Below are 25,540 nucleotides of genomic sequence, written 5' to 3' on the forward strand. Positions count from 1 at the left end.
GGGTGAGGGACGGCAACCGTGAGCAGTGACAGCCACGGCGCGCAGGCGGAGAGTTGAGGAAGGAAAGTGGGGTAAAGGATGAGGAGAAGCATTGAGCTCGTCAGCTCAGTCGGGAAGAAGGTGGGCCAACAGAACGGCTCACGGAGTCACCAAGGCGCGAGTCACACCCGCGACCCACAAAGGGCAACGTTTTTGTTCCGCCTTCAGAAGAGTTGGGCGACGGCGTCACTCGAACAGCCCCGCCGCTTCCCCTTTGCAGGTGTAGCGGGGTCATAACTTTCCGCTCTGTCCTCACAGATATCGCTGATCTGTCGCGGCGTCGATTGCCGAATCTCGATTAGCAACAAATAAGGGGGTGCGGCACCTCCCCTCCTCTCTCCCACCCCCCTCTCGATGAAAAAAAAAGGCGTTCCCGCACACCTGTCTTCCTGGAGTGGCGGCCACCTACTACCGGAGGCCTGTTCTGCCGACCGATGCGCACAGGTGCGCGCGTCATGAGCGACGCCTCTCTCGCCATCCTCCTCCTACACAGTACCCTTTTAGGCGCATAACCGCCTTTGCGTTACCTCTCCATCGTTAACACAAAAACACAAGTCACATCAGTGCACGCCGTTTAGGCGAGACAGACACCGCTCGTCGAAGTTCCGCCCTGTGAAGGCTGAGCGACAGACACGCGGGCGCAACGAGAGGGCGGCCATCGATGGTAGAACGCTGCAGCGCACAGAACACGTCCGTATCAAACGACCAGCAGAGAGAGAGAATGACGCGCAAAGTGTGATGTCGCTGAGGTCGAAGAGGGGTGAGTCAGGGAGAGGGGCGGGGGGAGGGGGGGAAACGCCCGTCCTCCTCGCCAGCAGCACGTTCCGCCACCTTCACGGCTCCTCCTGCTCCTCGGTGGGCGAGAATTCCTGCGACAGCTGCTGCGTGGGGTCGTAGGGCGCACTCGCCCGGGAGCTCGCCGCGCCGCCGATGGAGCCGAAGTGATCGCCGTTCGACGCCTCGTATGGGTACGGCATGCTGCCGCCTTCACTGCGCGGCTGCTGAGGGAGATAATGCATGGGCATTCCAGAGGCCGCCGTGAACGCGTCCCCGTACGCATTAGTACAGGCAACGGACTGCAGGTGATACGAGGACAGCTCCGTATCGAGCGCGCTCGTGCCCAGCGGCACCGACGACGCTAGGTACGTCGAGGCGCCAGAGAGGTGGTGGCTGCTATGATACTCGCTCGTGTTCGAGGCAGCCAAGGTGGTTCCCAGTGTTGCTGGCAAGATGCTGCTGAGCTGCACCTCACTCGCCTCAATCGGGATGCCACCGTACAGGCCAGCCCCGCCGTGCCGCGGGTACACGGAGGAGGCGCCGGCGGCCACAGAGCTGTTCTCGTGCACCGTCGACGGCGGTAGCTCGCCATTCGGCCCCTGCATCGTTGAGGAAGCCGGTGCGACGGACGCTTCCGTGTGGTACACGTTCGAGGTGCGCGCCTCCGTGGCCTTATCGAGCGGCACCACGTGCTGCAGCTTACCCATGTCCAGCATGAGGTCGAAGAGGCCGGTGCCAATGCGCGCCTGGCTGCCGAGCACAAGGTTGGCGGACACACCACGCACCGGATCCTTCTCTCCGAACGCGGCCGCTGTCATGAGCACCTTTACCGTTTCCTCGAAGGAGCACCGCATCAGGGGCCCGGACGTTTCGCTGCGGTTAATCCCAGTGCGGCTCACAGCCATCAGGTAGCCACGTTGGCACATGGTGTCGACTAGGATGGTGTAGTGGCGGTAGTTGATGTTGAGCCCATAGGCAAGGTAAGCCTCGCGCAGCTCGAAGAGCAGTTTGCGGCGCGCCGCCTCGATGCCGAGCACCGTCATCACCTCCGGGATCTTGTTGCTGCTGGTCTTAGCAAAGTCGATGATGTTCTTACCCTCGCTGTTCACCACGCCGACAAAGATGCGCTGCAGAGCTGTTCCCTCGGTATCCACCATCCAGCTCGATTCGCTCTTGATGCCGCCCGTCTCGGGGTCCGCCCGGAACGTGTTCCCTTCCTTCAGCAGCGTCTTTTTGATGCCAGGGATGCCGCGCAGGTGCACGCTCTGCAGCAGCTGCGCGACAGCCTTCGTGAGCACCGGCACCGAGTCCGCCCCGGCGCACTTGCGCGGACGCAGCCGCACAATGCGCTGGCCGTCGCTCTCCATGTTTGCTTGCACCGTGTACGTGTCGTCCACTTGCCGGATCGCACTCTTCACGTCTTTCATGTTCAGTCGCTTGTCGTTGAAAAGGTCGCTGTCGAGGATGAGGCGCGCAATGAAGGGAGACGGTGGCTGATCCGCGTCCTGCTCCTCTTCCTCTTCGTTCATCACCGCCTGCTCCCACCGGAGCATCTCCTCATCCTCGGCAACGACGGTGTTTCGCGGGTCAGGGTCGTAGATGATCTGCACCGTTGTCGTGATGTTCGCCAGCGTGCAGTACTCGATGAACTGCTGCGCCTCCTGTGCTTTGTTGCGCTTCTGGTACTCGTGGACGAGAGAGACGGCCACGCTGGCGTTGCGCTGGTTCCTGCTCACGTTCAGCAGCTCCAGCAGCCGTGGCACACCGAGGGTGACGTTCTTGGACGAAATGCCGGCATTGTGGAAGGTGTTCAGGGTCATCTGCGTCGCTGGCTCGCCGCACGACTGGGCGGCGATGGCGCCAATGATCTCACCTGGGGTGATGAGGGACTGCTGGTACTTGGTGCGGATTTCCTTCAGCAAGTACTCAAACGCCTTGTCGTTCAGCCTGTACTCCTTCAGCACCCGCTTGGAGCCGAGAATCTGGCGCAGGTGGATGCCGAAAAGCGTCAGTGCCCGCTCCACGCGCTGCCGACTCAGCACACTCGCAAAGCGGCCGTTGTAGTCCTTGTGGTACGCTGGAAATAGCTGCACGAGGTCCTCCTGCAGCTCCCGCACGCGGTTGATCACGGTGATCGGGTTCAAGTTCGACACCTGGCTGCGCTTCCCCATCGTTGTGCGCGCGTTCTGGATGAGGCGCGCAACATTCACGGGGAGGTTCATCTTGAGCTTGTTCCTGTCTTCCATGTCGATGATGAGACGCGACATCGCGCGGTCCTTCATGAGCTGGTCGAACTCCTCTTGCAGCTTCAGCACACTCTGCGGGTCCCGCAGGAGTGAGTCGCGCACGAACGGATCCATGTAGTGGCCGCCCATGTCGTCCGAGAAGCCTCCCTCGTCCTTGTACTCGTAGCGGTACTTGTCGACCATCTCAGAGTTCGTCATGTGCGGAATCGGGAAGGCCTGGCTGCCCTCGATGCGGGCGCCGTCCAGCCCGTCCTCGCCATACGCCAGCTGGATGAGCTCCTGATTGGCATTCCGCACCGTGCCGTCGTACGAGGCGTGCACGTCCTCCAGCGCCTTCACGAGTTTGCGCTGGAGGTATCCGGTATCGGAGGTCTTGACAGCGGTATCGATGAGGCCCTCACGCCCGGCCATGGTGTGGAAGTAAAACTCATGCGGCTGCAGGCCCTCCACGTACCCGCGCGTCGCCATGCCACGAGACGTCTCCCCATAGTCGTCCAACATGAAGTGCGGCAGCGTGCGGCGACGGAAGCCGAAGGGGATGCGACTGCCCGCGACGTTCTGCTGCCCGACGAACACGGCAATTTGGCAAATATTCAGGTCGCTCCCCTTACTTCCAGCCTCAATCATCACCTTAAAGCTGTTCGTGCGGCGCACGTTACTCAGCGCCTTCTTCGCCGCCTCCTCACGACACTTGTTCAAGGCACTGTTCACATCCGCCTCGAAGGACTGCAGCAATGACATGCCGGCCTTGCGGGTCAGCTTGCCGTTGTTTGCAGCGGCGCCGATCTTCTCGACGGACTGTCGCGTCTTGTGCAGGACGTTGTTCATCTCCTTGAGCGTCGTCGCATCCGCGACCGTGTCCTGCACACCGACCGAGAAGGCAAAGCTATAGTTGAAGTACGTCGTGATCCGCTGCACACCGTTGATGAACTTGGCCACCTCATCGGAGCCGCGCTCGTTAAAGATGACGTGAATAAGCGACCCCGGGGCGGCACCGATGACGCCCTTCGTAATCGCGCCCACCAGCAGCTGCCCTCGCTGAATCATTATCTTTTTATCGTTGTGCGGGAAGGGGGGCTTGTCGTACGGGGAGGCGGGGTGGTTGACCTCTGGCAGGATAAGCGAGAAGATCTGCTTACCAGTCCACAGCGGGCGCGGCTTCAGGATTGCCGGGATCGGCAGCTCCCACAGATCCAACCACAGTGCCACGCTCTGAATGAAGTACTTGTCGACGAACGTGTCCTTGTCGGTGAGGCGGTAGCTGCCGAGAAGGCTGTCTTGCACGATGCCCATGCACGGCGCTGACTTGTTCGGAGACACGAAGTTTTTGGGCACCATCATCATCTCAATCAGCTCCGCCTTCGTCAGCAGCGACTGTGGAACGTGCAGGTTCATCTCATCGCCGTCGAAGTCCGCATTGTACGGCGTCGTGCAGGAGAGGTTCAGACGGAAGGTGTTGTAGTTGAGGACGCGGACGCGGTGCCCCATCATACTCATACGGTGCAGCGTCGGCTGGCGGTTGAAGAGGACGACGTCGCCATCGATAACGTGGCGCTCGACGACGTCACCCACATCGAGGTGGACGGCGCTGCGGTCTTTAACGAGGGCCAGCTTCGTCACGTTGCCGTTCGGCCGGATGATGTAGTTGGCGGAGGGGTACGCGGTGCGCTGCACAAACTCTGTCAGCCGCTTCTTGTTGATCACATTCACACGCTCCGGAAAGGTCAGCGTCATGGCGACGGAGAACGGCACGCCAACCTCATCGACGTCGATGTTCGGGTCGCCGGTGATGACCGTGCGCGCCGAAAAGTCTACGCGCTTGCCCATCAGGTTACCGCGCAGCCGGCCGTACTTACCCTTCAGTCGCTCCGTGAGGGACTTCAGCTTCTTGGTGTCGCCGACCTTGGCGGGCTTATAGTAGGTGGAGGAGTTGTTGAAGAACGTGGCGACGTGTTCCTGAAGAAGCGCGCGCGAGCGGTCCACGGCAGCCTTGACGCCAGACTCCTTGTCCTTGCGAAGCTGTATGTTACGCTTTACGATGGACATGATTTGGTGTGTGAGCTCATCATCCGACTTGGCCGAGCCAAAGGCAACGGCAGGGCGGACCTGAGGCGGGGGAATGGGCAACACCGTGAGGATCAAGTCGCGCGGGTGGCAGAAGCGCGGGTCAAAACCCATGATGATAGCATCGCTGTCCGACACACGATCTAGCACCTGTCGTGCGTTCTCCGCGTGCCACACGTAATCTTGCTCCTCCTGAGTAACCTTGATCTGCAGCCCTGGGTAGATGCCGGCGAAGCGGCCGATGCGTGGCTGACGGCCCTTGCCCTCACAACCTTGGATGTCCTTACTCCGCTTGCACACACTACCACAGAGCTTGGCGACCATGCGCAGGCGGTTGAGGCCCTGCAGGTGCGCTATCTTCTTCAACTCGGAGGTGTCATTCGTGTCCATCAGCAGCGCACCACAGTACTTGCAAACGCATTTCAGGGCGATCAACACGACGTCGAACACGTTGATGTTGAAGATCGGCTCAGCCAGCTCCACGTACCCAAAGTGGCCTGGGCATTCTGGGTGCTTCAGCCCGCAAGTCTCGCAGCTGTACTCGAAGTCCGTCGTGCCCATGCGCAGGTCGTTGATGCCACCCCGCACCGGCTGGCCATGCTCGTAGGACTTGGCATGTTCGATGATGCACTTGGCGTAGGCCTTGATCTGGGCTTCCTTGAACACCTCAAACTGAACGTCGTGCACCTTCTGCAGCGGCATCTGCGAAGGCGGGAGAGGCGCGCCACCCGACATTTTTATGCGTCTATCGTCGTCGTCGTCGAGAATAGTCCAGAGCGCGGACGCATTCAATGCGAAAGACAGACGGGGAACAGGTCGGTCGACGGCGCACCAAACAGGGAGACTGGGGGGTGAGCGCCGCTTCTCTGAGGTCCACCCACACGGCACGGAAGTGCGCGCTAACACGCAACAGCAAAACAAAGAGCGAGGCGAATCACGCTCGATCCGCCGCCCCCCTTTAGGGACGCTTCAGGTCCACTCTCCTTCCCAAGACGTCTGCGGTGCACAAGCGCGTCGACAGCACACAAGCGAGGCACCTTTCGTGACGTTGCGCGGCTTCGGTAACGCCTCAAAGAAGGCGAGTGGCAGGAGTGAGGACAGCCAAAAGACGCCGCAGAGGTGCGTGAAACTAAGAGGCACGCGTGAACGTTCAACTAGAGCGAGAGCAGATGGGAAGAGCAGCGGTGAGATGGTACAAGGAAGAAAAACGTGGGGTAAAAAGGAACGGAGCAGCAGAGCAGAGGAGGCGAGAGGGAAAGCGGCAGCGAGAAGAACAACGGGTGGCATCGCCAGAGGCGTGAGAAGTCCTTCCGCATTGGCCTATCCGTGTCCACGCTACTGTCGACGGCGGGTGCAGCGGCTAGGGTGAGTAAGTTGCACGATGCATCTGCCGCCTCATGGCTTGCCTTCCACGTGGCAGCCGTTACTGTGTCTCTCTGTCTCTGTCTGTGTATGTGTGTGTGTGTACGAGTGCGTGGGTGGGCGCGTCACTTCCATTGAGTCTGTGCACACACCCACGAACGCCGGCGCGGTATCAATCGTTTAGGCGTCTGCGCACCGAGTGAAAGACGCGAAAGGAAATGTTCAAAGCGGCGTCGCGTCACTGAGAAGCCGCTCCGACCTATGGCAGGAGCTGTCCCTCATCGCTGTCGGCGGCAGCACTTCCTCGTTCCTTCGCTCTGTGCTGCATTAGCCCCACCCAGGCGCTCAGCTCACCGAGTGGCCATACATTTGAGGTCGTCCTATGCCGGCAATGAGGAGACTCAGCCCCACAGAGACCAGCGCGTAAACGTATGCAGACAGCACACGGCCACGACCGTAGAAGCCGACGAGTTCCTTGGCGAGGGTGGAGACGGTGGAAAGCGCGCCGCTGATGCCCTTCTCGATCGCCGTGTACCACTCGCAGGAGGGGTCTCTGAGCGCCATGTTGAGCATACTAATGGCAAGCAGAACGCCCAGAAGGTTGGCTGCCAGCGTGCCCCACGGGAGCTGGGCGGCGCACGTCTTCCTATTCAGGGAGACGGAGAGAACGAAACGAGTGACCGCACCGGCAGGGGCGAGGACCACTATGCGAAGATCGTTTGTGATGGCGTGGAGGTCGCCGTCGCTCATGCGCACCTGCACAAGGGCGGGCACTAGAACCGCTGCAAGAACAGCAACGACAGACACGACCACATCGACGGCCCAAAGCACCGAGCGACGTGACGGCCATGTCGCCCACGAACAGCGGATGAAGCGCTCGCAACACCACCGCGCGCCTCGGCCGCCATCTCGTCCCCAGATAAAGAGCACAATAGGTAGTGTGCCACCAATGAACAGGTGCCCGAAGGCATCTGCGGCGGTGTCCTGAACCACCACCTTCACAATCCACGCGCTGAACGTCGTGAGGCTCCCGCAGAAGCCGACGCAGAGAGCGCGGTAGGTGAGGGGCAGCTCCGCCTCGGGTGGGAGGGCGGCTACGAAGAATCCCATCAAGCACGCGCCCAGTCCGTTGGGGCCGATGTACATGAGCTGAGGGAGGAAGGTGTTCGCCCGAAACTCATTTTCGAGCGCCACACGAGTCGCATTCCCACCAAGCCCCGCCGCGCCCACGACCACACAGGAGAGGAGGAGCAGAACGGCCGGGGGCCAGGACTCCGTGTAGGGCGTGGTCACCAAAGGGCGTGGAGACTGTGGGCATCGCGATGGACATATAATCTGCTCACTTCGGCTCGCCATGTTGTGCCCCTCGCCATCGCTATGAGAAGAGAGGGTACGATGTCCACATGCCGCCTCCGTAGAGGTGAAGTGAGCGTCCGGCTGCGCGTTCACCGGAATCGCCTGCCCCGCTGGCACTGCGGCACCGAGGCACGGGCTTTCTGCTTCCGACTGCATTGGTTCATTCAACGGAGGCGTCATACGCGCCGTGGAACTGAAGGGGTAGAGAGGGGAGAGCGGGTACCGGTGTGATATGGAAGGAATACGCAGGACCGGAGTGATCGTGCGCGCACCTCTGCCCTCACGGATACCCGTCGGTGAGAAAGTGTACAGATAGGTGGAAGCTCACATCATCGAAGGAAACGAGGAGGAAAGAAAAAAGGGCCCAGCCCACGGAAAGCCGTCACGCACTGAACCGGTACTCTATCCCTCACTGAAATGTTCGCAGGTGGCCAACGGCGCAGGTTATGTAAGCGGGCGACAGGAGAAAAGACGGCGCCGTCCAAAGAGTGAGCAGATGTGAAAAATGACGAGACTGACGGAATTGGACAGCCGTTCGTGGAAGGAGGAAGAGAAGGGGAGTGAGGCCCGTAGATAGTAACCCGCTCACGGATGCGGCAGCCAGTATGCATCACGCCACCGCTCGTAACGCAGCGTCGCGCGACTTTCGCGCCCTTTTTTGTTCATTCATCTGTCGGCGCAGGCACGCAAACATTTTCGAGCGTCCCACCCGCCGCCTTCCGCTGCATAATCGCTTGTAAAGGGCGAGAGGGGAGTGGGCGAGAAGGCCGTTTCGAAATGTGTCGTTAATGGCCAACAGCGAATGAGACGGCGCGCACGATGGCGACATCCACACATTCGAAGAGATCGCTTGGCCTGAGCGGGAGAGCACACGCACACACACACGCGGACGCCTGCGGTGCGACACACCGCGCAACTCAAAGAAGGGTGCCTCGCACTCCTCGGTGCTGGCGCAGCCGCTGGACGTCACAGACACACAGACACACAGGCACACGCACGCACACGTAGAAGGGAAAGCATTTAGCTTTTTTCCGCGGCTAAGCTGCACTCGGCCGCGGAGCACTCGAGCGGGGAGGAGGGGAGGCCGGCAAGACTGTGCGTACCCGTGAAGGCAGCGAGGAGGACAAGGACAAAAATATGAGAGGGAGAGAGCTAAGTCTGCTGGGGCGCTCATAACACAGCCGCCGCCCGTCCGCCCCTCACGGGGCGGAACAGTATTACCGAGTGAGCAAAGACGCAGCGGACTCCACACGCAAGGGCGTCATGCGAGCCTGCAGCGGCGAGGGAGGGAGAGAGAAGCTCCAGCTGCCTCTCCGTGCCTCTTTCCCTTTGTGTGCGTGCGTGGCTGTGCACGCGTTGGAGCGTCTCGGTGCAGGAAGATGAGAAGGATGTCACTAAGGGAGCGAGACAGGGACAAGTCACTTGCCCTAAAGCGACATCGAGAGTGACAAGCCGTGCCCCTCTTCTTCCTTCCTTGGCAGATATGACGTTCTCGCAGAAAGCGCGTACTTCAGCATCTGTCGGAAGCGCTCCTTAAAGCTCATAGAAGTGCGGAAGGCACATAGGCTGCACGAGTGCAGGGCGAACGTGTTGCATTACGCAAAGAGGCAAACGCCGGAGATGAGCGCGCGCTTAGCGAGGCCGACGGCACTCTCGGCGGCGAACAAATCCGCGAGAAGAAACAGAAAGATGCCCGCAGCGGCAACGGGGGCGAGAGGCGACATACGAAAGGAGAAAAGGGAGGGAGGGGGGGACGAGCACGCCAACGGAGCGCGCACGCACAAGAACACAAGTGCAGATGCACAGCGAGCGAGCGACAGAGAGATGGGGAGAAGGGGGCCGCGAGTTCGAGGTGAAACACTTAAAGAATGTGAAGCAGAAACAGCACGCCGGCAGATGCGCCGCGAGACAGACACACGCGTGCGGTGTCATCGCACACAGACAATACGACACGGAGAAGAAACGGAGAGAAGAGGAGGAAGGAGGGGAGCATTCTAGAAAAGAAGAGAGCGTGCAGTATCACGTCGGTCCGTGACAGTGCAGCTGTCGTAGAGACGCCGCACGGAGGACGAGAGGCTGCGACGAGCATACGCACACCATAAGCGCCTACCTGCCCCCTCCTGAGAAAGCACACACACAAAAAGAGAGAGACAATAGCGACGGCCGACCAAGACGAGCCGCTGCAAAACAACCACACACACACACACTCTAACGGCACCCCTCCCTTATCCCTCCCACTCCAAGTCGTCCACTTCAAAGAGTGGCACGAGTTGCTTCACGCTGCACACAAGATTTTCATCGACGCAGAGAAATGCCCCGTAGTTGTTGAACTCACCGCAGTAGTTCGGGGCCGAGAAGACCGTCAACAGCCTGCGCTTTGCAAAGAACTTGTAGCCCTCTTCGGCGACCTGGTGTGCGCGGCAGATCAGGTCGAGGTCCAGAGCCTGCGTCATGTTCTCTACCACGTTTTCGCCAAACGTCCACGACACACCGCGATCGTTTTCGCCGAAGCCGATGATCGGGTCATCGGCGGGGTCCGACCAGAGCAGGTCGCAGATCAGACCGCTATCCGGCACATCCGACGGTCGTAAGATGCGACGAATTTGATCGAGGCTGTGCAGCTCCGGACTGAGGCCGCCGTGCATGCACAGAATGCGCGCGTTGATAAGACCGGCTACGGGCATGCAGTTGAAAGTGTCCGTAAAGAGTTTCCAGAGCTTGACGCTGTAGCGGCGCTTGCACTCGTCGAAAAAGCCGTAGATGCGATTGATGCTACTGCATTCATGATTGCCGCGGAGAAGGAAAAAGTTGTTGGGGAAGTGCAGCTTGTAGGCGAGCAGCAGGCAAACGGTTTCCAGCGACTGCTCGCCACGGTCCACGTAGTCGCCGAGGAATATGTAGTTGCTAGCTGGCGGGTATCCTCCGAGCTCGAAGAGGCGGAGCAGGTCTTGATATTGCCCATGCACATCGCCGCACACGTTCACTGGAGCCTCAATCTCGATTAACATTGGCTGCGACATGAACAGCTTTCGCGACTCCATCACGAGGTACACCACCTCCTCTTCCGTCACCTCACCTCGCGCCAACTCTCGCGGGTCGGAAGCGGTGTCGTTGCAGCGGTCTCCCGTGTGAGCGGCTCGGCCAGTCAAACCTACCTTTGAAGCCGCAGTCGCAGCCGCCGCCTCTGCCTGGAAGGCCTGCAGCCGCGACTGTCTTGCATAGGGCGAGGAGGAGCTATTGGTATCCTGCTTCGGCGCGGCCGTGTTGTGGGCTGGGTTCAGCAGCAGCTTGCTGATGATGGCCTCCACTTTCGAAGGCCCCCCCATGGTCTCGCTGCTGGGGCTGAAGAATAGTGCCGATAAACGCGGCCCTGTGTGGAACGGCCACAATGCCGACAAGACTACTTGGGGCCACAATCACGGCAAAACAAACACACACGCTCACACTCATACGCAGGTGCGCATATATATATATATATATGTAAGAGGTGCGCCTCGGTGACTGAATGAGACTGACGGGGCGGACGCATGCGCCGGGGGCACATGCAGCAATCAGAGAAGAGCAGAGTGAATGGAAGCTCACCGCGGAGAAAACGCAAGGGAGAAAATGAGGGGGCGTGTGGAAGGCTGTTAGCGGAGGGGTCTGCATCGGAAGAGGGACAGGAGAAGGGAAGCGGGCGCAGCTGTGCTGAGCCTTCACATCATCGTTCGCCCCTCTCCGCGTCCGCGTGCGTAGAAGCGTGCCCTGGCAACATGCGCTTGAGAGTTGCCTCTCTGTGCGTGAGCGCGAAACGTATGCGTCATGTAACGAAGTGGCGCTCTCTGTCTCTCGTCCTAAGTGTCACGGGAGCAACGCGTGAGCTCACCACTGCCAATGTACATTGCTCTCCTCCCCGTGGGACGGTGCCATTTAAGAAGCCAAAGAGCAGTCGCCCTTCACGCGCAGCAGGCGAATGAAGAGGAGAGACGCATAGGAGGGAGGGGGTCAGGACACCGCAGTCTCCCGGCAGTCTCTTCGGATGCAGGCCGCCGCCAAACGGGCGGAAGAGGAGGCGTCCTCACTCCCGCGTCCAAGGGCGTGCCGGTCGCTCTTTGAAGCGCCCTCGTCTTGGCCCTGTGTCACGAGCCTGTCCTGTGCGTTTATTCGGCCCCAGCAGTCGCTTCAAGGGGCGCGGACGCACACGGTGGTGCCTGGAGCGCAGAAAGAGCTCAGCAGATCAAACACCCAGAAGCAGGTGCAGATCACACCCGCACTTCCCATTCTTGCGCTAAGCCTTGCCCGCAGGGGCCCATGTCTTGATGGAGATTCCGTCTACCACGTTCGAGCGCCGGGTGCCTCGGCCGACCAGCATCGCAGCGCAGTCTGTCAGCCCGGACACCAGCGAAGGGTAGGCAGGGTTGTGCTTGAGCATCGTGTAGACGGACGCACCGTTGTAGATCGGTAAGGAGGCCACTTCTACGACGGAGGCGGCGTGTGGCCCCACCGCACGCACGCCCAGCACTCGCTTCTCGCGATTGTTCGTCACGATGACCTTCACAAACCCGTCCGCTTCTCCCATTATGACAGCACGAGTGAGGTGTCTGAGCTCGAGCTTCGCCACACTGTAGCTGATGCCCTTCGCGCGGCACTGCTGCTCGTTTAGGCCGATGCTGGCCACTTCGCTTTCCAGGAACATCGTGCTTGCAATGTTCGTGAGCACGTTGGTGCTCACCGCCAGCTTTGGCGTGCATCCATACATGGTGTCCACAGCCGCCTGGCCCGCCGCTTGCGCAATGTTTACGGTCTTCTGCGTCCCGGTAGCGTCTCCGATGCAGTAGATGTGCTTGTATGGCTTGCAACGGCTGAACTCGTCGCGATCCAGCTGCCCATTCTCTAACCGCATCTTCGTGTTCTCCAGGCCCAGCGCCTCGAGGTTGGGGCGGCGTCCCACCGCCACCATGGCGCGCTCGGCGTGGTAGGTCTCGATTACGCCGCTGCAGATGTTGCGCACCGCGTAGCGGCAGTCCTTCTCACCCGCCTCGAGGTCAAAGAGTCGGCAGTCGTGGTGAATGACGACGCCGCGGCGGACGAGGTGGCGGTGCACGTACGTGGCGACGTCCTCGTCCTCTTGCGGCAGAATACGCGCTGTCTTGTCTACCAGATAAATTTTGGTGCGGCCCAGCTTGGCAAACATCGACGCCACCTCGCACCCCGTCGCCCCCGCACCGATCACCACCATACTCGCCGGTATAGGCAGCCGAAAGACGTCGGAGGAGTCGAGGATTCGGCTATGGTCGCAGGTGGCGAACGCGTGGCGGCGCGGGGTCGCACCCGTCGCGATGATGATGTTGTCGGCGTTGAGGGAGCGATACTCACCCGTGCCCTCCATGTGGATGTCGATCTCGTTCGGACTAGAGAATGCCGCTTTTCCTTTGATCAGATGCACCCCAGACGCCCTTAGGCACTCGTGATACTCGCGCTCCTTCTCCGCGCAGGTCTTTAGCAGCAGCTGCGTGATGCGCTCACTGGGAATGCCATCGACAATGCCACGCATCTCACCCACGTTCAGTAGGCTCTGCACAATCTCCGGGCCCGTCAGGGAGGCCGCGAAGTTCGCAATCTCCCACATCATTTTTGACGGCACAGTGCCGCCCCACAGGTCCGTGCCGCCGATACGGCTGGCCTCGACGATGCACACCGACTTACCGTAGTCGATGGCGCGCATGGCAGCCGCGATGCCGCCGGGGCCACCTCCGATGATGCACAGATCGACCCGTGGAAAGGCCCCGGCGCTGCGGAGCACTGGAAACGGCACATTAAATTTCATCGGCGAGCGGCGCCACATCTTCGTCGTTGGCAGAAAAGGTGAGGAAAAAGGACACCAGAGGGCGGGGGAGCTGCAGCGAGGCAGCGAAGACAACGAGGTGAACAGGAGGGGCTCATGGGAGGGGCGGCGCCTGAACGGCTTTGCTCTCAAGTCTGCCCTCTCCTGAGCAGAGCCAAAAGAGCAGCGGCGACGAGACACATCGCCTGTATGAGGCGGACTTCGGATGGGAAGGGGAGAAATACTGTGTCCTCCCCCCGCCTTAGCCAAAACATCGGCAGCGCTTTCGACGTCTCAGCGAACACTTTCGCTTCGGCATGAGCCTTATCTCCGCCACACAGCACACGAGCTCAGCGCCACACAGCCCCTCCCCCCTCAACCAGCCCACCGCACAGCCCATCGCCCCCTGTAGCGCAACCGTCGGCACGCAGTACAGCACCGTTCCTGCCTCAGACCCCACCCGCGCACCGCCTCGCAGATCATAGCGTGACACGTCCCCTCAGGGGACGCCCTACGTTCCTAACGCCAGTAGGCAGCGTGGGCGCCAGATGAGATGCGCTCGGGTCCGCCTAATGCCCAGCCAATCATTCGGATGGCGCGAGCGTCGCCATTGCCACAGCCCGCCCCCATGCGATGCCGCACGCGACCTGACCACCAGCGCCTGTCGCGACGCATCGCACTGGCACGCGCCCACGTCGTGGGTGCCTGACCCCCCCCTGCCACTCCCGCAGGCGGTTCGGCAGCGGCAGGGGGTGGGGGAGAGGGTGCTGCACGGTTTCCCCGCACGCAGCGAGTGGGAACAATGAAGCCCCGAGAGATGCCGCGCGCTGGCCGGTGCGCCACCCCGCCCACCTCCGCCATGCCGGCGATCCGCCATCGAGGCGGACTACAGAGGAACGCAGAGAGAGAGCACATATTAGGAGAGCAGAGGGGCCTGAAAGCCGGTGAAGCAGCAGTTTTTCTGACCAGAGTGTGGAGGGCATACCGTGTCAGAAGCGGCGGAAGGCGCGCTGAGGCCTATCCACGCATGGCGCCGGCAACGTGACGGTCAGCTAATACGGGGCGGAGGGGAGTGGTTGCTCTGCGCTTCCTTGAGCGGCAGCGTCTTTTCTATTGAGATCCGGAGAGCGTGCAGTAATGAGGCAGGAAAGGGGCGATGCAGCACGCTGGCAACGCCGCGGCAAGGAGAAGGTGTTGAGGCATTGCCGCGAACGGTTCCGCAACACGCGCGTTTCGTGCCGACCCCACCCCATTTCTCAAAGAGAGGAGCTGACCCTCGTGAGAGAGCCGCGTGCGGTCTGCTGACCTGAGCATGGCGGCTGAGCGCTGAAGTCGGGGGGGCTCACATTTTCTTTGATGAGGGAGAGGGAGAGAGACTCAACGCAGCGAGCCGAAGGAGATCCATGCAGGTGTGCAACGCCTCATGTACAAATACATTTCACCAACACAACTACTACCGTACCACAGCGAGCCTCCACTGACTCCCCGCCCTACGCGCCAACACGGCGGTTTTATCGACCTCTCTTTCTCGCCCCCCTCCTGCCCCTGAGCAGTAAAGGGCTGTGAGGCTGCCGCTCCAGAGAGGGATACCGCCGTTCGTAGAGCGCGTTGCGCTGCTTGTGCCCACCGCCCAAGCGTGTCGTGCCCCGAGGTGCGGCGCTAGTGAGTCGCTCTCCTGCTCTACTCGGCACGGGTGGAGAACCGTGTCGCCGTCTTTCCTTTGTAAACGATGCCCCTGTCCATGTCGGCTGGCGCCCATTTCGTCAGCTTCACACCGGTCGCCGGCCTCACCTGCAGGTGCGCTGGGAGATCGAGGATGGAGCGCAGGCACTCCTGAAATGCCTGAGAGACGGCCGGGTACGCGGTAAGACGCCCCGCGAGGTCGAACACAGTCTGGCCATTTTGAATGGCCAGCGCGCCAATATCCACAAGTGTGCTCGCGTTCATGCCCACGGCCCGTACACCGAGGATGCGCCGCTCCGGGTCGTCGGAGACGATGATCTTTACGAAACCCTGCGTGTTGGCCCCCGCCACGGCACGGCTCACCACATCGTAGCTGTATCGTGCGGCGATGTAGGCAATGCCCTTGTCCCGGCACTGCGACTCGTTGTACCCGACGGAGGCGACGGCCCGGGTCAGGAAAGCAACACTAGACATGGTCTCCCGCAAGTTCGGCACCACCTTCGGCTCCGTGCCGTAGATGTAGTCTACCGCCAACTTCGCCTGCGCCTCGCCCATGCTGACAAGCTGCATGTCCGTCGCAGCGTCTCCGACGGCGAAGATGTGCGGCGCACCAACACACTGGCCAAAGTCGCCCACATGCAGCTGACTGCCTCGTGTCTTGACTGTGGTATTCTCGATACCGAGGCGGGAGTAGTCCGGCGCACGACCGACCGAGATGAGGGCACGCTCCACCTGGAAAGTTGTAAGGCGCCGCGTGGTGCGATCCATTACGGTGTACTGCACGCCAGACTGTGGTGTGGGGTCGTCCGGGTGTCGCGCCTTCGCCTCCTCCTCCGTCTCCTCCCACGGCTGCATATCATACAGGTCGGAGTTGTGATGCACAACGACGCCGGCGGCGTCCATGCCCTTCTCGATCATGCGCACAATGTCGGGGTCCTCCCAGGGCAGGATGTGCGGCGCCTTGTCAATGAGGGAAACTTTCGTTTTACCCAGACGGCCGATGATGCTCGCAAACTCACAGCCAATCACGCCGGCGCCCACGATCACCAAACTCTTCGGCAGTGCGGCTCGCATGATGTGGTCGGAGGTCATGATCAGCCTCCCATCGGCTGCCACGAAAGGGTGCCTCCGTGGCTTCGACCCGGTGGCGATAATGAAATAGTCCGCCGTGATGCTACGGTAGTCCTTCGTCAGCTTGTTATGGCAATGGATCTCGTGATCGCTGTTGAACGTCGCCCTGCCAAACACGAGGTCCACATTCGCCGAGGCATTGAGCGCTGCCCGGATCTGCTCCTCGCGGATGTGGCTCACCGTTTCCATTGACCGCCGCATCTTGACCTCGTCGATCTCGAGGTAGCGATCGAGGCTATCCCCGTAGAGGCGCTTGGCTGGCTCGCCGCGCATCTTGGCCATGATGCTCGAGTATTCCCACATCGTCTTCGACTGCAGCGCACCGTCCCACAGGTCACTGCCGCCCAGCCGGGACTTCTCCACAAGGCAAACGCGCTTGTTGTAATCGGCCGCCCGCAGCGCCGCCGCCACACCAGCGGGGCCACCGCCGATAACGCATACGTCGACGTGCACCCTATCGCGCGAAACGGCCGTCCACTCATACGTGCAGCCAAGGGGGCGAAATGTTCGGCGCAGCATCGCAACACAGCGAGCGAGCAGACTAAGAGAGGAGAGAGCAGAGGAGAAGGGAAGAGAAGACGGGGAGAGGGAGGCAGCCGAAGCCGGTGCTCGAGGCTGAAGGGAGAGAGGGAAGAAGGGCAAGAAAGTCGGAGCGTCTGTCGATGCGTGTGGAAGGTGTGCGTTGACCGCAGTAGCGGCCTTCACTCTGGCGAGGGTGATCGTAATGTCCCCACTAAGTAAGAAGCAGCGAATGCAGCCACGAGAGGGGTGAGGCGTGGGAGTTGGATGCGCTGCTTCTCCTCCCCTCCAGAAGGGAAAGACAGACACAGGTGGGGGAAGGGTGGGGCGTGTACAGCGACGCAGAATGCGCGTCAGCTCCCCTGTCTGCAGAATGTGTAGTGCTGCGTGGGGAAGAGAAGAAGCGCAAGAAGCAGAGAACCGACGGTGCGCGGGTGAGCATCGGCGCTCGGGGAGGGGGGAGGGAGGGCGCCGCAGAAACGCAGAAGTTGGAGAGCGCCTCCGCAGAGATGCGAAAGAGGGAAGAGGGGAAAATGCGGGGGATACGCAGAACAGGGCAGCAAAGGTCAGCAGGCGAGCATCACGTAAGTGGAGGCGGCGTGGGAAGAAGATTTTGGCGCATTAGAGTCGCACGAAACCAGCGCGCGCAGAGGCGGCTATGTTCCCTTCGAAGCTCTCTTCAGTGTCTCAAGGGAGCGGGGGCAGCCCGTACCCCGGATGCTGCAGATGGTCAGCGCTCGTACCAAAGCTACGCGGTGCGGCAGGGGCCGTGGAGAAGTATTTTCCCCGTAACGCGCTGGCGATGCGATGGTTGACCTTGAGTACGAAGGGGCAGCCAAAACTGCCCACTGGTGCGAGCGGAGGGGGAGGGGGGACAAGGAAGGAGCATCCCCGTCGCGCGAGCGTACTCCCACGAGCACATGTACGAGCAGACCCACACCAAGAGGTGCGTCACAGCAGTGTAGACACCGCACAGCATGCGGGTGTGGGGAGGAGGGAGGGGTTTCGAGTGAGCCGGTGCGTGAGAACATGCGGGAGCGCATGCAGCGATGACCACACGGTAGACTTCGCATACTCTGAGAAGAGAAGCGCGGGGAAGGGGCAATGGTGTCAGTTGAGGGAAGAGGAAGTGATTGAGAAGACACATACACACACGCACCTGAAAAAAAAACTGTCGTGGCGGCACACGAGAGAGAGAGGGAGGGAGGGAGAAGAATTGCAAAAAGAAAGGAGTGAGGGGGGAGGCCACAACGAGAGAGGGGCATAGAAAGGCGACATGAAACGCCAAGCAGAGGAAGGAGTCAGAGAGGCAGAGAGACACACAAAGCTCAAGTGCGAGCACGGCCGTCATGCTGAATTGGGAGGGGGGGCACTGCGCATTTCTTCTTCGCGTGTGTCCCGGATCCCAAAAGCTGGCAGTGAGGCTTACATGGAAGGCCTGGTTAGCATCGGCCAGCCCCTGCCTGAGGATCGGGAGAAGGAGCGCAAAGAGCAACGTTGCGCCACGTTAGGAATGAGAAGATAGGGAAGGAGGGCAGCGGAGGGGCAGGCGCAGCACCGGCTGTATCCGCCAAGTAGAAGAGGGGGTGGCACGAGACACACAAGATAAACGCGGAGTCGCCGAATACATACATATATTTTTTTCTTGCGTTCACGGCTGGTCAAAGTGCAGAGGAAAGGGGATGAGGAGTCGTGCGTGAAACGTCGCGGTACGTGTCGAAGAGAGTGAGAGAGAGAGAGCATCGCTGCGTCTCTTATACGTTTAACGATGTCATCCGGAGAACAAAAGAGGGGAAGGGAAGAAAGGGAAATGACGAATCGCACAGGCCATTGTCTAAGGTGCGCATGACGCTCAAGCGATGCGTCATGTGTGAGCACCAACACCCTGCCGCGTGGGGACGCGCTCTCTTTCAGGAACTGCTTCAAACGCTCTCTCATGCGCGATGATGGACTGGCGGACGCGTGAGGAGGACAAGAGAAGACGTGCGCGCGGGCGTGCAGATGTGCGCCGAATGATCTGCATCGCTTTCACCGCACATCGCTTACACCCGAAGATGAGTGTTCCGCTCGAGACATGGCGACAGGAAACGGGGGCGCTTCGCCTCTTTGCTGGAGAGTTTCCCCCCGCCCCGCCAGGCCAAGCCGGCACAAAGACGCCGACGCACAAAAGAGCTTACGGGCCACGTGAAGCTGGCGGCGCCCATCTAAGAGAGCAGTGCAATCACAACGTCCAACAGTGCGAAGTGAAGGAAAAAAAAGGAAGCCCACAACATGCGAGCCGAGAAGAAGGTGAGAAACGAAATGGTGCTCACTGTGCACAATAGGGGCGCTTACGCTCACTTGAGGGCTGCGGTAACCAAAAAGAAGTCGAAGGAAGCCGCTCACGTGGCAGGAAAGCGGCGTCAGCGAGAGCGCGACACAACCCGCGGCCCATCGCATACACTTGCTGTTGCGCGCGCGCTGCCCCACCCTACCCCCTGCTTTCCGACTTCCCCGCCCCACACATCCAAACAGCGCAATGGCTGCTCACGTACGCCATGCCGCGCGCAGAGGGGGGTGCAGCCCGCATAAAGGGATAACCAGAGAGGACAACGGACGCGCGGTTGGCAGGAGGAGCATCTGACGTCGACCGCGTGGCAACACGTGTGCGCGCGACACGGTGCATCAACGCCCTTGCGTGCAATCCTGAGGCACCGGCAAGACAGCATACGAGGCGGGTGACGCCCGCATTCGCTTCGACCTTTGCGAAAGGGGAGCCCAATGGAAACAGAGAACCAAAGCCGCCGCGAACGAAGGAGAGAGGGGGAGAGGGGGGGAGAGGTGTGTGTGTGTGTGGCGAATGTGTGGCAGAGCACCCCAAACAGACAGTACACACACACACAGAGAGAGAGAGAAAGCGGGGCAGCCAAGAATCGAAAACGTGACGAGGGGCAGCCGGTGCGCGAGGCGAACATCCAAAGGATACCTACCAAAGAAGGGGGCGCCAAGTGAGGAGCAGATACGCGAGACAGAGCTAAAGCGCCCCGGGCAGGAGGATATACACCAACGAAAAAAAAGGGGGCAAAGCACACAAAGAGAGAGAGAGCGGGTGGTGATGGGCAGCTCTGGATTCCACCACGACCGCTTCCACAAGCACGAATGCATCGAGCCCTACACACAAAGCCCCCTCCCATGAATGGATGAAGTGAAAACACCGGCGCGAAAGCGACCGAAAGACAAGCAGCCGTCAAACAAGCGACAAGGGCTCCATCCTCGGTCCCACGCCCTGCCGCGCGTAGCGTTGCACGGGCGTCTGCATACAGCACAGCGTCACCGGCGTCTGCTGCGCCACGGCCGCATCCAGGTCCTATACCGCGGGCCGTGCACCGCACCAGTTCGCCGTGCCCCTCCCAAGGCATGCCACGAGCCCACCGCCCCCCCGAGAGCCTCGCGTCAGGCGGGGACCGGTGGCGCCCGTCTTTCAAGTAGCAAAGGGTAGTCCAGGTGCATGTCGGCCAACCCCAAGCCCAAAGTCGGCCAGCCTCCGGCGAGGGCGCCTGGAGGCACCGCGCCCGCCCCCGGGTGCCCCAACCCGCAACACCCGACACCGTACCGCGAGGTCCCCAAACGGGGGTCTGGAGGGGGGGTGCATTGGCGCACTCCGAGGTGCCCGAGTCGTGCTCGCGGCGTCTGCGAAACCGTAGTTCATGACGTCCCATGCAGGAGGCGCAGCTCATGTCGCACAAGCGCGATTGTCGCTTGCCGCCTGCGCCTCTCCTGGGGCTCTCCTCATGACAATGTGGTTGGCTGAGAGGCTCCCAGCCTGCACCCGCCACTTTCACCGACGCCACGAAGGGCATATTTGGGCAGCGTGCCCGCAGGCGCCGCAACAGGGGGGGTGCGGCTAAGCGGCTGTCACCCACAGGGGGCATCCCGCCCTCCGCGCTGGTAGGACAAGCCGTTGGCAGGAGTGCACACGCCACGCACCACTGATTTGAACGAAAATGTGGCAGGGCACTGAAACGAAAAAAAGAAGGCGGTCCGCGCCCAAGTTATACGCCCTCAGCGTCTACATCAGTATCTCGGCCATAAAAACACACAGTGTCACCTTCACCCTGCTCCTTGGCCTGACAGAGAGAGAGGCAGAGGCGGAGCTGCCGTCCACACCCGCCACAGCTGTGCGCCTACTCCCCCAGTGCAGCACGGCCCCTACACCACACTTCACTCACTCCACTGCCTTGCAGGTCGACTCGCAGCCACGCCCATTACGCAAGCCGCAGCGCGGCGCACCCCTCAGGGCAGAGTACGCGCTCCCGCCACCAGCGGGCAGCGTGGGGGACGGCTCAGATACCTTCCAGTCGCCCTCGCATACTGCTCGTCATATGTGTGGCGCTAACGTCTCCATGGCAACAGGTGGCTGCAGCACAGCGTCATCCAGGAAATAGACCGCAGAATCCGCAGTGATACATTGACGCCTCTCCATTCAGTCATGGGTGACAAATCCGGTATCGCCACCACGGGCGGTTCGGCCTCTGGTAAGCGATAGGAGGTAGAGAGCTGGCCCAGCTTCCTCCCAATGACGGAGCGCTGAACCCCCAAAGATGCGACACACAGAGACGCTGCCCCTCATCATCAGGGTCCGCCAGCATCTCGATACGAATGACGTGAGGCAGCTGGACACCCACTCGCCCCTCCCCCGCTGTTGTCGATGCCGAGACGAGCGGCGCATCGCGAGGGGCAGAGAAGATGGCGACAAGCAGACGAGAGTTGGGAGGGAAGAGGAAACTGTGGGTAATGTGGGGCGCCCACGGACCCGCCCACGTCACCCCATGCGCACGCGCGCCGTGAAGCAAGTCGGTGATGCCCCAGAAGTGGGTGCAGCAGGAGAACAGAGGCGATGTGCACACGAGCGTTGTATCTTCGGCGACCCCGTCGTTACCCCGCCCGCCGTGAGCTTGCGCCATTCAGCGCTACAGCGCCCCTCGAAGCCGCAGCCGGCGCAGCTATTGCCACGAGCGCCTGGAGCGAATTGTGCACTCAGGTACCCGGTGAGTGTCTCACGTTTACGTGACAGGCTGGAGAGCGTGGGTGGAGAAGAAAGGGAGGCCGCAAAGCCGCCGTCACCTCGCCCGTCGCCGTCAGCGCGACGGATTTGTACCGCGTCATCGACACGGTACTAGATTGGGCTCTGCTTGCCAAGCACAGAGGCTTGCGTACGACGCCCAGGTCTCGCACGACTGCTCTCAGAGGTCGCGGAGCTGGACATGGGGAGGCTACTCTCCGTCTTCGTCCCTGCAGAGAGCTCAGGATGCGTGGCATCACCTATTCTGGCGGCAGTCCGGAGAGCATGCGCCTCGATTTCCGCGGAGCTCATGCGGCTTTCCAGCCGGCCCGGAACGCTGCTGCGCCCGCCCCTGACACTGTCGGCGTGCTTTAAGCGCAGCAGGGCCAAGCACACAGTAGCAATGATGTGCTCGTCGTCGCTGCTGCTGTCCTCACTTCGGCTGAGGCGGTGTTGCCTGAAACCACTGCTACGGTGTGGCACAGCCAAAGTGAAGCTGGGCCGCCGCTCCGAGAAGCATCTATCCAGTTCGCCCTGCCAACGACGACTAGCGCGACGATGTCCCACTGCTTTCGAGTCCTGCCAAAGCGGGCTGATAGACAACGGAGGTACGGAAGAGCCACTGATGCCGCTGGTGTTCGCACTCGGCCTCAGCAGAATACTCCTTCGTGGCTGGAAGGCACCGGGGGAGGTAGGGGTAGGTCCAGCCACCGGCGGCATCTCACCGCTGCCCCCGTCGCCATTGAAGAGACCGAATTGATCGTTGGTGTCACCGACGCAGGAGGGCGTCAAGCTATCGAGAAGGCCAACATGATTCGATGGACCCGAAGCCGGCTCGTGGACGGACGCCCAAGGAGAGGGGGTTTCACCAGACTCAGGCACCGAAATGCACAATTTCGTGTTCGCCTTCCACTTGGCAGACTCGCCATCGCTTCCAGCTTGTTCGGCAATGAGTGGGTGCGGTGCATGCTGGTAGCTTGCCTGGGCCGCGGGGGCGCCCACGAGCGTACCTGCACCGGGCAGGGTCTCCCTCGGCCTCCTCTCGCCCTCCCCTTGCTTAGCCGATTCGTACATGGCGACGTCTGTCGACTCGGCATCCTTGTCATCGCTGCCCAAGAAGCGGACGCTTCCACGGCACGGCGTGAGCGTCGTCAGAGGCGCTGAACAGAGTGACAAACTCCGCCGCTCCTCGCTCAGCGGGAGATTTTGTGCCAGTGGCGAGTAGTCCTCGGCCCAGCGGCTGCTCGGTCGCAAGATACTATTTAGCCGGCACGCACCAGCGGGGCCGCTTGTACTGCGCGTGCGGCTCGCCACTGCATTGGCGGTGGCGGAAGCGACTGCGGCGCTGAAACAATGCAACCCCCCTGCAGGCGTATCTCGTGGAGAGAAGGGGCACGCTCCGCCACTAGGCGCCGCGAATGAAGAGTCACGCGTGCCATTCCAGACGTCGGGCCCGCGTCGGAAGCTGGAGCTCAAGGCACCATCTGCTGCGGCGCCTCCCAGCTCGACGAAGTCACCGGAGGCCTTCGAGCCGTTCCGGACATCAAACACGCGAGTGCCTGGAGCCCATAGCGGGCTGCCGCCGTCTTCGAGCATCGTGCTTTTCGATACGCTAAAAGAACCCTCACCGATTCCATTCGCGGGTCTGGGAGAGGAAGTGGCAGGCGCAGGCTGGCAGATGCCTCCCTTGTTGCGCACCTCCACTAGCAGCGGAATCTCGAAGGAGGGGGCAGAAGTGGCACTCTTCGCCGGCGCCGCCGCTACATCTGGTCGCTGAGCCGGCGGCGCTGTCTTTGACGGTGCAGTCGAAGTCCGCCTCGGCTGGCAGAGGCCAAACACCATTTCAACGGCGGCACAAGCCACGTGCGAGAGAGGGGGCCAAAAGGGAAAAAGAGAAGCCGAGTCCCGTGCCAAAGTGCTGCACTGCAAGGGGCGCAGATGAGTGGATGTACCGGTCTCGAGTGACACTTACACGGGGGCGACCCTGCAGGGCAGCCGGAGCGGGCGATAGAGAAGGGAAAATTCGCTAGCACTAGCACCGCAGGGCGAGGGGGGCCTATGAACAGGCAACAGGAGAAGGGAGAAAATAATATAGGACCGCACGCACACATCCATACACATAAGCACATAAGGAAGAGGGAGAGAGCACGCAGAGAGCAGGGGATAGCACGCACACACAAAAAAGGGGAACCAAGCGAGTCGATGTCCGAACGAGAGCGCGACAGAGAGGGGGGAGCGCTGAGCCACAGCGGCAGGGGGGCAATAGGGGCAGGCACAGTTTTTGGGCGCGGAGTGTGGGCCGTACGCGCTGCTGCTCGGCATTCAATCACAAGAGAGAAAAGCGTGCGTGAGGGTGCCGAGCACCGATATCAGAACCGGGTGATGGCGCCCGTTGGCGTATTCACTCCCACCTCTACTTCTCCGTCCCGTCCAACTCCACCTCCGCGTCCGCCTACAACTCGTCTTCTCCAGCCCTTTGATGCAAGCGCGCGATGAGTCGTGCGGTGCCTGCGAGCGTGCAAGGGCGGGCGCCAGGGGCGGCTACTCTCACGTCAGCTTTACACGACAACGGCGCTCCTACGCAGCGTGTATACGCACTAGCCAACAACAGAGGGGGGGTCTTCCTGGGGAGTGCGGCACCCTTGCCTCGTGGTGGTAGTGGTGCCCTCCCGACCCCCTGCCTATGGGTATCCTCCACAGAACGAAGCACAGGGCAGAGAGAGATGATCACCGGGCACCACGCGCTTTCACCACTTCACCAAGCAAAGAGGAAGCCCCAACGACGAAGGCAGAGCCAGCCCCTCAAGAGGGTATCGCGGAGTCAAGAAGGACCGCCAGGGCTGTATTGGTTATTCAGCGGGGCGAAGACAAGGGAAGGCAGCGCAAGATGCACTGCCATCGACTACAAATGGCCGCCGTATGACGTCACTGGGCCACTAGTATGTACGCGGGTGTGGCTGTGTTGCTGCGCAGGGTTGTCGTGGCGCATTTTGGGGCGCGCGTTCGTGGAAATGGGCAGCCCGGCAGACGAGTAGGAGGAGAAGGACGGAGAGGCGAGATGGAGGGGGAAGGGGCACCGCAGGCACAGGAGTTGCGCGATCCGCGAGAACCACGGCGCATTGGTGGGCACATGCGAGAGGAGAAGGGCACCGGGAGCCGCAGCCTCTGTGCCTCTGCACCCATACGCCCGTCGCCGCAGGAGCAGGGCATGGGCTCCGTCCGCGACAAGCGCAGCTGGCAGCTCTCGGCTCTGCTCTCCCTCTTTTTTTCCCCTTCCGGCAGGTGTGCGAATGGGTTCGCGCGTGCCGGCCTGTGTCTGTGTGCGCCGAGCGCGGCCGGATCGGCCACCGTCGAGATCCTCGATTGCCCAAAGGATAGAGCACAACAGGGCGGGGACGGGAAGAGCGAAGGCAGAGCCCGAAACAGAAAACATTTGGCTGCGTGGCAGCGGCGAAAGAGACGGAGGCGCAATCGTTTCGTCGGGAGGAAATCGGCGGGGGGCGGAGGGCGCTCCAACTG

At 61.3% G+C, this 25,540-nt stretch overlaps 4 protein-coding genes across 4 annotated transcripts; all 4 read right to left on the reverse strand.

Moving 5' to 3' along the window:
• Positions 1–872: 872 nt before the first annotated feature.
• Positions 873–5,861, reverse strand: LSCM1_01572 (uncharacterized protein; the record flags this gene model as incomplete). The annotated part of the gene is made up of 1 exon (XM_067319176.1): positions 873–5,861. The coding sequence occupies one exon, from the start codon at positions 5,859–5,861 to the stop codon at positions 873–875; it is 4,989 nt and encodes a 1,662-aa protein (XP_067176455.1).
• A 972-nt stretch (positions 5,862–6,833) lies between these two features.
• On the reverse strand, positions 6,834–8,024 carry LSCM1_01573 (uncharacterized protein; the record flags this gene model as incomplete). Its single annotated transcript, XM_067319177.1, has 1 exon — positions 6,834–8,024. One exon carries the CDS (start codon positions 8,022–8,024, stop codon positions 6,834–6,836), a length of 1,191 nt encoding a protein of 396 aa, XP_067176456.1.
• A 4,087-nt stretch (positions 8,025–12,111) lies between these two features.
• Positions 12,112–13,668, reverse strand: LSCM1_01574 (uncharacterized protein; the record flags this gene model as incomplete). The annotated part of the gene is made up of 1 exon (XM_067319178.1): positions 12,112–13,668. One exon carries the CDS (start codon positions 13,666–13,668, stop codon positions 12,112–12,114), a length of 1,557 nt encoding a protein of 518 aa, XP_067176457.1.
• An 8,467-nt stretch (positions 13,669–22,135) lies between these two features.
• Positions 22,136–23,863, reverse strand: LSCM1_01576 (uncharacterized protein; the record flags this gene model as incomplete). The annotated part of the gene is made up of 1 exon (XM_067319179.1): positions 22,136–23,863. One exon carries the CDS (start codon positions 23,861–23,863, stop codon positions 22,136–22,138), a length of 1,728 nt encoding a protein of 575 aa, XP_067176458.1.
• Positions 23,864–25,540: the final 1,677 nt, after the last annotated feature.

This window comes from Leishmania martiniquensis, chromosome 31 (assembly GCF_017916325.1).
Source record: "Leishmania martiniquensis isolate LSCM1 chromosome 31, whole genome shotgun sequence".
Lineage (NCBI taxonomy): Eukaryota > Euglenozoa > Kinetoplastea > Trypanosomatida > Trypanosomatidae > Leishmania > Leishmania martiniquensis.